This window comes from Aotus nancymaae, unplaced genomic scaffold, assembly GCF_030222135.1.
Source record: "Aotus nancymaae isolate 86718 unplaced genomic scaffold, 86718_ANA_hifiasm-v0.15.2.pri h1tg000020l, whole genome shotgun sequence".
In the NCBI taxonomy this organism is placed as follows: Eukaryota; Metazoa; Chordata; class Mammalia; order Primates; family Aotidae; genus Aotus; species Aotus nancymaae.
The window spans coordinates 42,327,551-42,340,366 of NW_026988432.1; the positions used below are offsets into that span (position 1 = coordinate 42,327,551).

A 12,816-nucleotide genomic window follows, 5' to 3' on the forward strand; every position below is an offset into this window, starting at 1 on the left:
GAAGGCAGGGATTGCATGTCATTCATCATCACACTATCCTTGGTACCTAGCACGATGTCAAATGTATAGCAGGAGCTCATTATACACTTACTATTAAGAGGTCAATGAATGGACACACTGAAGGGCCACTGGGTGGGTATAAGCTTCTATTTTCACCCAAGGATGGATTAGCATTGTCATTTCTTCCCTATTGTTTTTCAAGAAATTCCAAGACAATTCTGGATGCAGGATAAGGATGTGGACCAGAAAAGAACAGAAAGAGGAAAAGGAAATGCCAGGAATGAGAAAGCGACTTTCTCAGAGAGCAGGAGGCATGGGATAAGGCCCGTGGACCACAACTGGGGACAACGCAGTGTGTGCACCTTAATGTTGAGTGCAGTGTTGCCAAGTCCCTGAGTCCCTGAGTCCTTCCCTTCCCTTCCCTTCTTTTCCTTTTTTTCCTTTATTGCTTTTTTTCTGTGTTCCTTCTTACCATTTTGTACTCTTTTATTGGAAATCCCTAGCTTTCCTGAAAGGAGCCTAAGAAAGGCTCTTGTTGGCAAAGCTTTAAGGAAGACAGAGCTCCTACCCCTGCCTTCTGCCTTCCCCTCCAATTTTGAGGCCATTGTAGTGGTAACACGTGATAAGAGAGTGGGACAATTGAATCCCTTTTAATTGCTGAAAATACAGAGATTCTTCTTTTTGTTTTTAATATGGATGATGGGTTTGAGGGGGAAGAGGAAACTTCTGTGGAAACATTTTCCTTGGCCCCTAATGCCAGGACTGGAAGTGGCTTTTATTGACTCATTAGGACTATAAATACAGCGACAAATTGTTTCAACATCTGTAATACTTTTCTCACTACTCATTTTAGATTTGTTTAGCTTCCTGTGAGGAGTCAAAACATCTATGTGATGTGTGACCAATGCTATAGTTTGAATGTTTGTCCCTTCTGTAACTCGTGTTGAAACTTAATCCCCAATGAGGGAGTGTTGAGAGGTAGGACTTTCAAGAGGTGATTGGGTCATGAGGGCTCTGCCTCATGAATGGATTAATCTACTCATTTATTAATAGGTAATCACAGGAGTGAGGCTGGTGGCCTTATAAGAAGAGGAAGAGAAACCTGAGTTAGCATGCTCAGCCCCCTTGCTATGTGTGCCCTGCACATCTTGAGACTGCAGAGAGCCCCACTGGTAAGAAGATTCTCACCAGAGGCAGCCCCTTGACCTTGGACTTCTGAGCCACCATAATTTTAAGAAGAAATAAATTCCTTTTCTTTATAAATTGCAAAAGTTTCAAGTATTCTGTTATAAGCAACAGAAAATGAAAATAAGACAACCAAATTATGTTCTTCTTCCATCCCTTCCTTCCCCAAACTTCAGCCCCATTTTTAGCCATTGGGGCTGGAGAATAAGGTGTAGATGAGAAACTTGAGGAATAGATGCGTACTTTGCATCCTCACAGTCGTGATTAGCTGTAAGCCTAGAAGCCTGGGACTGAGGTGACCTGCCCAGGGCCCTGGGAAACATCTACTAGAGACTCTGAGAGGGTAGACACATGGAGATACCTGGTTTCTACCTTTACCATGAGTCTAGTTACCATGCTAGTTATTGTAAAACCATGTGTATGTATCAGGAGAACATTACAGTTTTCATTTAGAAAAAGTCATCCAATATTAATTAAAAAATGAGACACTATTAATTTTTATAGCAGTCATTTTTTTAAAAGAAAATAAGTTCTTATGCATGAACTATGAATTGATATTTTTTTTTCCTAAGAGAAAGTGGATGTGGTAATACAATAGAAGTGTTAACGCAGCAGAGAATAAACCTGCTAATTGTGACTAGTGATCTAGCTTATTGCTTACATTTTTAAATTTGGAGAGAAACTGAAGCAAATTCTTTTGTTTCTTTAAGTATTGTTTCTTTTCTTATTTTTGTCTGATGTACACAAAGGTAGTTAAAACTCTGACACAAAGGGCTAATTTTGTTCTTTCAGAAAAAAACTTAAAAGTTTTCCAAAAGCTTTAAAATATTTTCCTGTCCTTGTAAAAGAAAATACAAATAAAAGGGAGATTTAATGTTTGACATTTATAAACTTCTCGGAAACCATTCTGATGGTACTGCATTTATGAAACCAAGGTTGGAGAAAAGAAGAAAAACATCCATCCAGATTTAAACCATTTCAAGGTAAGCATTATATTGTATATGTATCCAGAGGTTCATCCTTTTAGTATGAACTGAACAGTTCATATGCTGTAGTATTTATGCATAATTCAGATTTCAAGACAGACTACTTAGAAGCCATCTCTACCATGTGTGCATCATAATACCCCGTTTATTGTTGTATAAACATTCTTATTAATATTTGTAAGAGAATCTAGTATAATAAACTTAGTACCAAATGTAAACTATAGGATTCATGATGGTAATTAGTCCAAACAACTGGCATACTTACAATTGCATTTCTTCTGAACAAACCTAAGCTTGCATGCTGTTCTGTAGGTGGAGAGTCGGATGCGATCCAGATCTTGAGCCCCTAGTGCAGGGGAAAAAGGACACATATGGTATGCCATGTGTGCAGAAAGGAATTAACAATGTTTATGAATAAAACATCTGCAGATATAATCCTTACACCTAATATTATTTTTATTAGAATATAAATATAACTTTAAGACTTGAACAAGTCTGTCCTATTCAAGGACAGGTTCCTCAGGTTCCAGGGAAAAAGAGAACATGTAATCAACATTGGAGATCAGGTTGTCAACCATATTCATGGATCAAGAAACACAATGTCATCCCTGTTGTGCCCATCACTTCTGAGAACAATCTGCTCAAGCTGTGACCTACAGTGAAACAGCTAGATGATACAGATACTATCATCAAATAATCATTTAAAGTGCACTGCTATTGGTCATTAGAACTTGGCTGTTAGGTGACCATGTACTGACTGTTGCGCATCTTCTCTGTATGACTTTAGGCCAACTGCTTTTAGAGCTTCAATTTTCTCACTTGGAAGATGGGGATGATGATAATAATAGTGCTTATTTCACAGGACTGTTGTAAGGATAAATGAGTGAATATATCTAAGGCACTTAAACGCTGTCTGGCACACAGTAAGTGCTGCATAAGTATTCATTCTTAATACTAATAACTTTGCTGTGATCCTTCCTGTCAATATCAGAGGAAGAGATGCGTTTCTAAAACAACCTCTACCCTTGGTTTATTGTGGCTTCCAGTTCCTTCCTAACTTAGAGGGAACACGTTCCCTATGTTCTTTTGTTTTTTTTTTTTTTGAGACGGAGTTTTGCTCTTGTTACCCAGGCTGGAGTGCAATGGCGCGATCTCGGCTCACTGCAACCTCCGCCTCCTGGGTTCAGGCAATTCTCCTGCCTCAGCCTCCTGAGTAGCTGGGATTACAGGCACGCGCCACCATGCCCAGCTAATTTTTTGTATTTTTAGTAGAGACGGGGTTTCACCACGTGACATCGTGATCCACCCGCCTCGGCCTCCCAAAGTGCTGGGATTACAGGCGTGAGCCACCGCGCCCGGCCCTCCCTTTATTCTTAAACTACTTTCCTTATTCCACTTTCCCACTTAGGAGTCTAGCATGGCTCCTGATGCTCAGAACATCAGGTCTAAAAATTCCACTCAGAATCCAAGCTCATTTTCTGGTTCTTTCCACCTTACCTACTTAACAACATTGCTCACTACTTTCTACCACAGAATTTCGCCTAGGCTCGGATAAGTCTCGTCTCAATACCCTACAGATGGGCTGCTTGTTATATCAATACCTGAGCTCCTAGTATTCCTCTCACCTTTCTTTGAATTAGTTAATCTCTAGACTGTGAATAGAACACATTAGACTTTCAATAAATGTCTGCTTCTCTCCACTTCCACATATTTGGCTTTTTAAAGCCCATGTTTATGGTTTATAACAGATATAAAGGCATGTATTGAATTTTTATCTTTACCAGTCATACACTAATAAAATGTACTATGTGAATCCTTTAGAGCAAAATGGAATAAGAAGTAAATGAACTATCCTGGAAGCAATTATATTAGAAGGCCGATTAAGTGTTTTCCAGTGAAACTCAGGATGAATTAGCAAGTAGTCCTCACTAGGGCACTTAGCATTTCCTCAACTCAAACTGATATCTTCAGATTTACTTAAAGTGTTGCCCATAGTCCTATGACTTTGTGGTTTTACAAATCAAATCATCAAATGGTCACTCTTAATAAAGCTTATTATTTAACAAACAGGCTTATTGACACTGAGCACTTGAAGAATCAAAGAGATGGGGAACTACTCTTACCTAATGCAGGAATTCCCTTAGAAATGTTCTCAAGAGATGAACGTTTGGCCAATGGCCATGTAGGATTATTTCCAATGATAGAGAAGACTATTACTTGTGAAAATAAGTGAACTTTAAAGTTAGTAAACTTCAATTCTGTCACTTCCCAGTTGTGTGAGTCTCACCAAGTTTTTCCTTGGCATCTCAATTTCCTCACGGATAAAATGAGACAACAATATCAACTTCACTGGCTGGTAATAGATAGATATAAAGTCTTGACTTCTGCACTGGGAATATAATGACCACTTAGCAGTAAATAGGCCATCTTAAGGGCTTCGTGAGCCATTTCTGAACAATAATATGTGATAGAAATTTCTTTTTTATATTTGAGCTTTGATTTACCTCCCTGTAACTTCAACCTATTTGATGCAGTTTCGCCTGGAGTCAGATACTCTTTTCTCCCTGCCACTTGAAAATTCATTTCTCAAATATTTCAAAACATCTAAATTATCATTATCAGCATCTTCATTACCATCTGAAAATTATGTACAAAAGTCCCAGTTATCATGGACTTTAAAATTTAGCTGGGGAAGTAACTTCTCCTTGACTTTCTTAGGGTAACGGATGTTCAACTCCACGGCCATTTCAGGTATAGTGTTTATCTGTCTGGCACCCAGTGGGGCTTCAATTCATGGAAGTTGCTATTATTTTCATTATTATCAAGCATGGTTTGAGACCCTTAAACTTTCTAGTCACCCTGTTCTATGACTGGCTAATGTTTCTTTAAAATTAGGTGTCCAAAATTAATCCAAATAACTATTGCTTTACCTGTATAGAATATACAGAAAGCAATTATTTCTACCTTTGATAAGGACTCTTAACTAATGTGATCTTTTTTTAAAAAATAGCTCATTATCCCAGCTTTTATTAAGTTTGAAGTTCATTAAAAAACTGGTTTGAAAAATCATATGCGCTTCTATATAAGTCAAATCTTCTCTATTTTCTATTTAAATGCCTATTTTGGAGCTAAGAGTAGGACTTCGTATTTATCTGGTTAGTTACTTTTGAAATTTAGCTCACACTTTGAACTTTCCTGTATCTTTTAAAGTTCTTATTTTGTCACTGGAACTTCAAAAATCTTTCCTAGTTTCATGCCCTCTGTAAATCTGAGAGACTTATGTGGAGAATGAGCTCTCTAGGATGCCTGATAACCAGAGACAGAGAGACTATCAGAAATGCTTGAATGCCAAATCAGCCTTTGCTCCCTGATGAGGATATAGTTTTATTGGTGCTAAGTTTGGCCCAGCAATCAGGAGAGTCTCAGTATCTGTAAATAATCACTTAAAAGAAAACATTAGGGGCATAGGTTATTTGTGTAAGTTCTTCATGCATAATGATTTAAGCTCCAGATGAAAAAAGGATTGTGATGTGGCATATAGTTAAGTTTCTCACTTTCTGTAAGACCTTACCCTCTGAGAACGGTAACCCTGGCACCTCTGCACCTTCCTCTGATTGAAGTCCTCTGGGAAATATGGCAAAGGTGCACTTCTCCAGGATGTGGAGATGCTGTTTTGGGCCTGAAGTGCACTAAGCGCTCTCTCCTGTACTATTACTGTGTGGACTTAACTGACCCTGTGCTTTGTTCAAGAACCAGGAAGAGGTCTGCAGATGTATAAATATTGTATAAATTCTTCCTGGCTGATTATGTAAACCCTGAATATTAAAAGGGATGTGGTGAACAATAACATTTCATGTGACAGATATAGCAGCACACTACCGTGCACAGTCAACGTATGTGTTAACTGGAGGATTCATCCAGAAAGGAACCAGAAGCTGGGCTGAGATATGATACATAGCCTCCTACTCTGTTTATCTGCCTTGCCAAAATAAATTTCTTGGCCAGGCGCGGTGGCTTACGCCTGTAATCTGAGCACTTTGGGAGGCTGAGGTGGGCAGATTGCCTGAGCTCAGAAGTTCGAGACCAGCCTGGGCAACACGGTGAAACCCTGTCTCTACTAAAATAAAAAAAAAAATTAGATGGGCATGGCAGCATGTGCCTGTAGTGCCAGCTACTTGGGAGGCTGAGGCAGGAAAATTCCTTAAACCCAGGAGGCGGAGGTTTCAGTGAGCCAAGATCATGCTGCTGCACTCCAATCTGGGCAACAGAGTGAGACTCCATCTCCAATCAATCAATCAATCAATAAATTTCTTTTTCTCTGCCCCAACAAACCATGAACTTAAGCCAGTTTTACATGTGTGGTCTTTTCTTGAAAGTTTATAAACCCAAAAACCTACTTTGGAATTAGTTGTGTGACTTCTGTGTCTTCATCCAAGTCATTGATTAAAACAATGGACCAAAACAAGGCCACAAACAGCTTTCCAGGATACCACTAGAAGCCTTCCTCCAAGTTGACTGACCCATTAGTTGTGCCTTTAGACATGGTCATGACACTCCCTATAAATCTCCCTAACTGTACTGTGACACAGTCCACAATGCCCCAACACATGCACAGTCTAAGAGCTTTTGTCAATACCTTGTGGAAATTAAGGTTAATTTTTATCAGATGGTATTTTCCTGATCCAGCAGTCTGGTAATCTTATTAAAAAGCATATTAGCTGACTTAATTTATTTGTTAAAAGGATACAATTTAAATAAATGAGTAAAGAAATAAAATTAGCAGAGCAATCTTTGCTTTTAGTATGTTGACATGTCTAGAATTACCACTATATTTTGGCCAAGATCTAGAAAAACATCCAGTTCATCATGAAACTTATAACAAGTTCATACCCTAAACTCTAAGGAATCCATATTTTTTCTTTTTAATAAAAAAGTACAGAATTTTTCCATCACATTTTTTTCAATGTGCTTTTCATTATTTTTTCAAAATAATGGATAGTGTTTTTTTTTGAATTATATCACTGGGATATATTTCTTTAAAGTCTGGAGATTCCACTCATTTAAGTGATTTGTTAGTTTTGCTTCATACTAATACAGTGGGGAATGGCATACATAACTAAAGGTTGAGATAAATACTATTTTCTCTACTTCTATATATATTTGAAAGTTTTCATAATAAAAAAATTAAAACAAATTTATTTAAGGCAACTTAGTGCTCTTGCACCATCTCCTCAAACCTCTTGTACCCAAGTCATAGTTGGAAGGAAGCAATAAATATGACATCAAAGATACAGTTAAATTCTGATGGTTTACACTGTTATCAGCAGCAGTTTTTCCTTTCTTTGGCCCTTTTTAAAGAGATTCTCTTTCTTCCCTTCTCCCTCTGTCCCTACTTCCCTCTCTCCCTCCCTCTCGCTCCCTTCTTTGCTTCCTTCTACCTTTCCCCACCCATTTATTTGTTCATTCATCCAATAAGCCAATCAATTAACAATCAAACAACTAGTCTTATCTAATTTTTGGTTTTAGTTTTTGCACTCTGAACATTTTCACACAATTCTTGTATGTTTTGCCTTCTATATTTTGATAGCTCATTATAAAACCTTCTATTAATATATCATCATTTCAATTCTTAAATATTTTATTCATTTAAAAGTTTTGCTCAGCATATATTTACAGAATAAAAATGAAGCCCATGATGAACCTGCTGCCTGAACTCTGCCATGCTTTATCATTGGCTCTGTGTGTGTGTGTGTGTGTGTGAAGGAGGGAGGGAGAGAGAGGGAGAGATACTGAGAAGAAGGTAAAGGAGGAGTTTAGGGGTAAAAAATGATTGCTATCTTAGGTAGCTGAATGGGATAGAGTCTTTCTCATTGAGCTAAGTAAGGTACAAACAGCGGGGAATAGGTTCGTTGATGGGTGAAGACGGTTTTGGGCTAGAGTCTGAGTTGCTTGTAAGATGTCCAAGTGGAGATATCCAGCGGATAGTTGGATATAAGGATTAGAGCTTTAGTACATTCCAGGAATTATCAATAAGCATACAAAACGTAGTAGTGTGCTCTACTGGGTCAAGATTGGGAATATTTTTCCAACAAGAGACTGTGTGCACAAGTAGGGCTATTCTATATTCTAGTGACAAAATGAGGCACAAACTTGGGAATAGGAGGGTCCTCCCCACTTCTGAACTGTGCCCAGCTATTTGGCAGTTGTTCAAAAACGGCATGGCTTTGGGAACACTAGAATGGAGCCGTCTTGGCAGGGACGATAGATATTTTTGTGATGGGCATTATTAGTGGAGCTGACAATGAGTCCTCCTCAAGCTGCTTCATTAGCAGAAGACTTGACAAGTTGACAAGACTAGAAGGGAAGTTTAGCTTATGTGCTGCCTTTTTGGATAAGCTGGCTTATGAGAAATGGGAGGTTGTTCCAGGGGACTCTGAATACTCAAGAGCCAGAGCAATAAAGGCAAAGCCTTGAGAGAAAGACGAATTGTATATGGAGAAAACTGGCCAAGAAGAAAACTTTAAATTCTCTGACTTCAGTGCTAGAGGATACTAAGAGACAGAAAAAGAGAAGTAGAGGGGACAGAAAAAGCAGCAGACTGGGCTGGGTGGTGACAGAGAGAATTTCTGGGGTGGTGATCCATGGTGTTAATATCTGAAAGAGAGTAAGGAGCATGAGAAACAAAGAAGGAAGTGAAAACAGTCCCCTATCCATGATAACCTGTGGTGGTGGGGTCATTCATGTCATTTTTCTGAATTTTTTAGATTGGCATTCCTAAAACTCATAGTGTGCATTTCAAAATCATGCCTTAGGTTCCTTTCAATCATGCATGTGCTGACTCCAGCCAACACTCTGAAGGACAGCCTGCCTTCAAATAATTCAACAGTATTTAGGCTGGGTGCAGTGGCTCACATGGTAATTCCAGCACTTTGGGAGGCCAAGGTGGGTGGATTACTTAAGGTCAGAAGTTTGAGACCAGCCTGACCAAACATGGTGAAACCCATGCCATCTCTACTAAAAATACAAAAATTAGCCAGGCCTAGTGGTGCACATGTAGTCCCAACTACTTGGGAGGCTGAGGCATGAGAATTGCTTGAACCCGGGAGGCAGAGGTTACAGTGAGCCGAGATTGCCCCACTGTACTCCAGCCTGGGCGACAGAGTGAAACTGTGCCTCAAAACAAAAATAAAAACAAAAGCAAAAGCCAAAAACAGTATTTGTAAAGTAATTTCATTTGCCTCCCTTTGGTTTCAGGTTCTGTTTCTGCTGAGAGGCCAGTGGCAACACTGTCATTTCTTCCCAAGATCTTTCTTACCTTGTTAGGCAGCCTTCCATGTTCTCAAAGAGTGTTTTCCATTCACTTCCCTTCCATTAAAACCTACCCATCCTGTGCCCCATCAGCTTTTAAACAAGCACTGATTCAGCATCTAAGGTGAATGGATTTGAAGGTACATGTCCTAGGTCTGTCCCTAAAAAGGAGTTCACAGCAGTGAGTGGTGTGGACATGTTCACAAGTAACCAGGTAAGGCTAAGTAAATGTGCTCTGAGAGTAGAAAAACAGAAAAGAAGGACAGTTTAATTCCAAGAACAATTTATTCTGTTAAAAATCAGTCCAATAAACTTATTTGAGCTGCTAAACTTATTTGATGGCTGAAAAAGCCAAGGTGAGGATGATGTTTATATTTAACTAGAGCTTTTTTTTTTTTTACAGCTTTCATCCACAGTACTAAGCAAACTGATAATTAGGGCATTATTTTGAAGACAATTTTTGGTTAGGGGAGAACTTGTACAGAATTTCTTAAATCAAAGTAGGTGGTCACCCGATATTTTACATAAAGCTATTATTTCTGTTTTTCAGTCCATGCTTCTTTTAATTTCATTTCTTTGCTGTTTCTTCCTGCTTCTGCTGCTTATAGTAATGAGCTAAGAGTGAATGTTTAACACATATGTGCTTCAATCACCTGAATTTGCCAAATTTTTTTTATCAATTGCTCTCTCTAATTAAATCACCTGAATTTGCCAGACTTTCTTATAATTGCTCTCTCTTTCTAAGGCCAAGATTTTCTCAACTTGCCTGACTTTAGACAGACATCTTCCTTGCCCCAGGCTTCTGACCTCTGTTTTCTTACAGCATTTACTTTAGAAAACTTTTCATTGTAAATTCTATGCTGCTTTGAGATGTAAATATCTTGCCAAGTTTACAACCCAGTAATGTCTTTCTCAAGAACCTGGGTGGCAGCCCTTTGAAATATAATCATTGAAGGAGGTACGTATCACCTCTATCTCCAAGTCTTATCAGAAGGGTAGAAGCCTAACTTTTAAATGTGACAATTAGCAAACAGATGGCCTAATCACATTGACCAACCTCCTCCCTGAAGTCCTCCAGTATTTTTTCCCAATGCTTAAAGTACCTCCTGACTTTTGTTCTAGGGAAGTTGAGTTCAGTCTCTCTCCCCTGGTGCAATAGTCTTAAAAAAAAACTCTTCCTAGCCTGTTTAACTCTGTCCATTACAACTTTTCTTTCACATTTGTAATTTCTAAAGCAAAGAATCTCATTGGCACTTTCTTTTGTTGTTTTTTCTTTAAATATTTCTAGATAATACTTAGATGAAAAGATTTACAAGTCTAGTCCTTTTTTTCTCCCCGTCTAGAAAGCACAGATTCCTAGAAGTTACTTTTCGAATCTTGATGTCAGTCTTCTCTGATAAGAGTTTCCTTTCCTTTCTTTGGTGTGCTGCTGATAGAGCTGGGATACCCATATATTTTTCAACCATTTAACACATTCTCAATGATACCACCTTTCTCTTTTGTATGACAGTCTACCTGTCAAAATCAATTGCTCCCTTTGAAACCAGCCAATTGTTTTATCCAACAGAATCCTACTTATTGTGGATGTGTCCTACTTAGTGCTGATAGAAACATGTTGCTCAAACGAATAAATTAATAAGGCCGGACATGTTTAGCTGTTTTTGCCAATCTTTGAGTTGGAACACCCAGGGAGGAAAGACACATATTTGGCCTGTTTATCTATTCTGACCATTAAACAAAAGAACTCATAGAACTAACAAAGCTGCAAGACATTGCTGAGATGTTTCTATGAAAAGATAAAGTTATAATTTGGGAAGCAAATGCGTGATTTTCTTAAGTCTCTCTCAGTTGAATAAAAATTTAGAGTTGTCTTATTTCTATGTCTCTAAAAATCGTGTCAAGCTTTCTTTGAGTTGGGCAATTTTAATTCAATGGACATTTGTAACATATGTATTTGTCTGAGCCAGGCACTGCATAAGGAAAACATATGGATACTTAAACTCAAAGAAGGATTTTTAAAAATCATTAAATATGCATACTTTTATAGTTCTATACAGTGTGCTGTCTGATACAGTCTGTAGTGTTATAATGATAAGTTCAAAGATTTTCCCCAGATTTTATTTCCTTTTTATGGTAAATATTAATTTTTTCTACTGTGTTTGAGAAGACATTGTCCCATGATGTACTCTTGCCTTTTTAACCTAAGAATATGCTGTTGGAGGACACCTGTGCTGCTTTGGATTTTGTTTAGATGGACAGGCAGTCACTAGGCTCCTTGCCCTGTTGGATTTGTACCTGCACAAAGGTCACAATTCCAGGCAAAGTCACAATACCACACACGGGGTCTAGGAAATTGGAAGGCCTGGCTGAAAATCTCACAAACACTCTAGGCACATCTCTAAAAGTGGAAAAAGCAAGGAACACGATTGAGATTCCCCACATCAATTTTAATTTTCTTTCCTCTGTTAGTTCTAATGCTATCTTGGTACCACCAGATGATTAGGGAATAAAAAAGGAAAATATGAATTTTATTATCTGGGACTTTCCTTTTTCTGTTCTGACCCTCATTCTTACCAATCACTTACAATCTTTAGTGGAAACCTAATTTTGTCTACTGCCTTCTTAGGGAAAAAGGCTTACATCTCACTTCTGCACATCCTCATTCTGTATGCAGGAAGAAGAGACAAAAAGACATGAAGAGAACCATGCTTTTTCCTTTATAACATTCAACTTGAGATGTGTGCTTTCCCCATAATCAAGTTCATTTTCTTTATGAATAAGAAAAATGGTCTACAAGGGAGATGCTACCAACCAATTACTTATACAGCAAGTGTGCATGTACATAAACCAATAGCCTTTATTGAATAGATTCTTCACTGGAGTCAGTAAACATACTTAGTTTGGTTTCCCTAGTGGGGCAGGTCACCTCTCAGCTCCTTTATCTTTTATTTTCCTTAGTATTTAAAAAAAACGAGTTTGCAGAATAGATTCTCCTCTTCTACATGAAGTTCTGAATGACAGTTTATAGTTTGGTCCAGTAATAGTGACTAACTTCTCCTTTCCACATAAACATCTGATATCGCTTGGCAGAGAAGAAAGTCAATAATTTATTTCACAAATTTTGTCTAGTGCCTGCAGTAGTGCTGTCTAGTGCTGTCTAGTGCCAGCTTCTGTGACAGTGCAGAGGGATGAACATAGACTTTCAAGTTTAGTGGACTTATTAATGTCAACACTAAATAGTGTTTATCAAGTGTCCATGTGTGTTTGTATATGTGTCCATGTAGGTCCATAAACTTTTTCTTCCATATAAAATATATAGTCTGATAAAAAATTATGG

At 38.2% G+C, this 12,816-nt stretch overlaps 1 protein-coding gene across 46 annotated transcripts in view; it reads right to left on the minus strand.

Moving 5' to 3' along the window:
- DTNA (dystrobrevin alpha) overlaps nt 1-12,816 on the minus strand; it is a 381,211-nt gene that overhangs the window by 120,233 nt on the left and 248,162 nt on the right. For all 46 annotated transcript variants that reach the window (XM_012447220.3, XM_064379277.1, XM_064379287.1 and 43 more), the window contains one exon: nt 2,437-2,517. In XM_012447220.3, the coding sequence (XP_012302643.1) occupies nt 2,437-2,517 (81 nt within the window). The remainder of the gene's footprint in view (nt 1-2,436; nt 2,518-12,816) is intronic.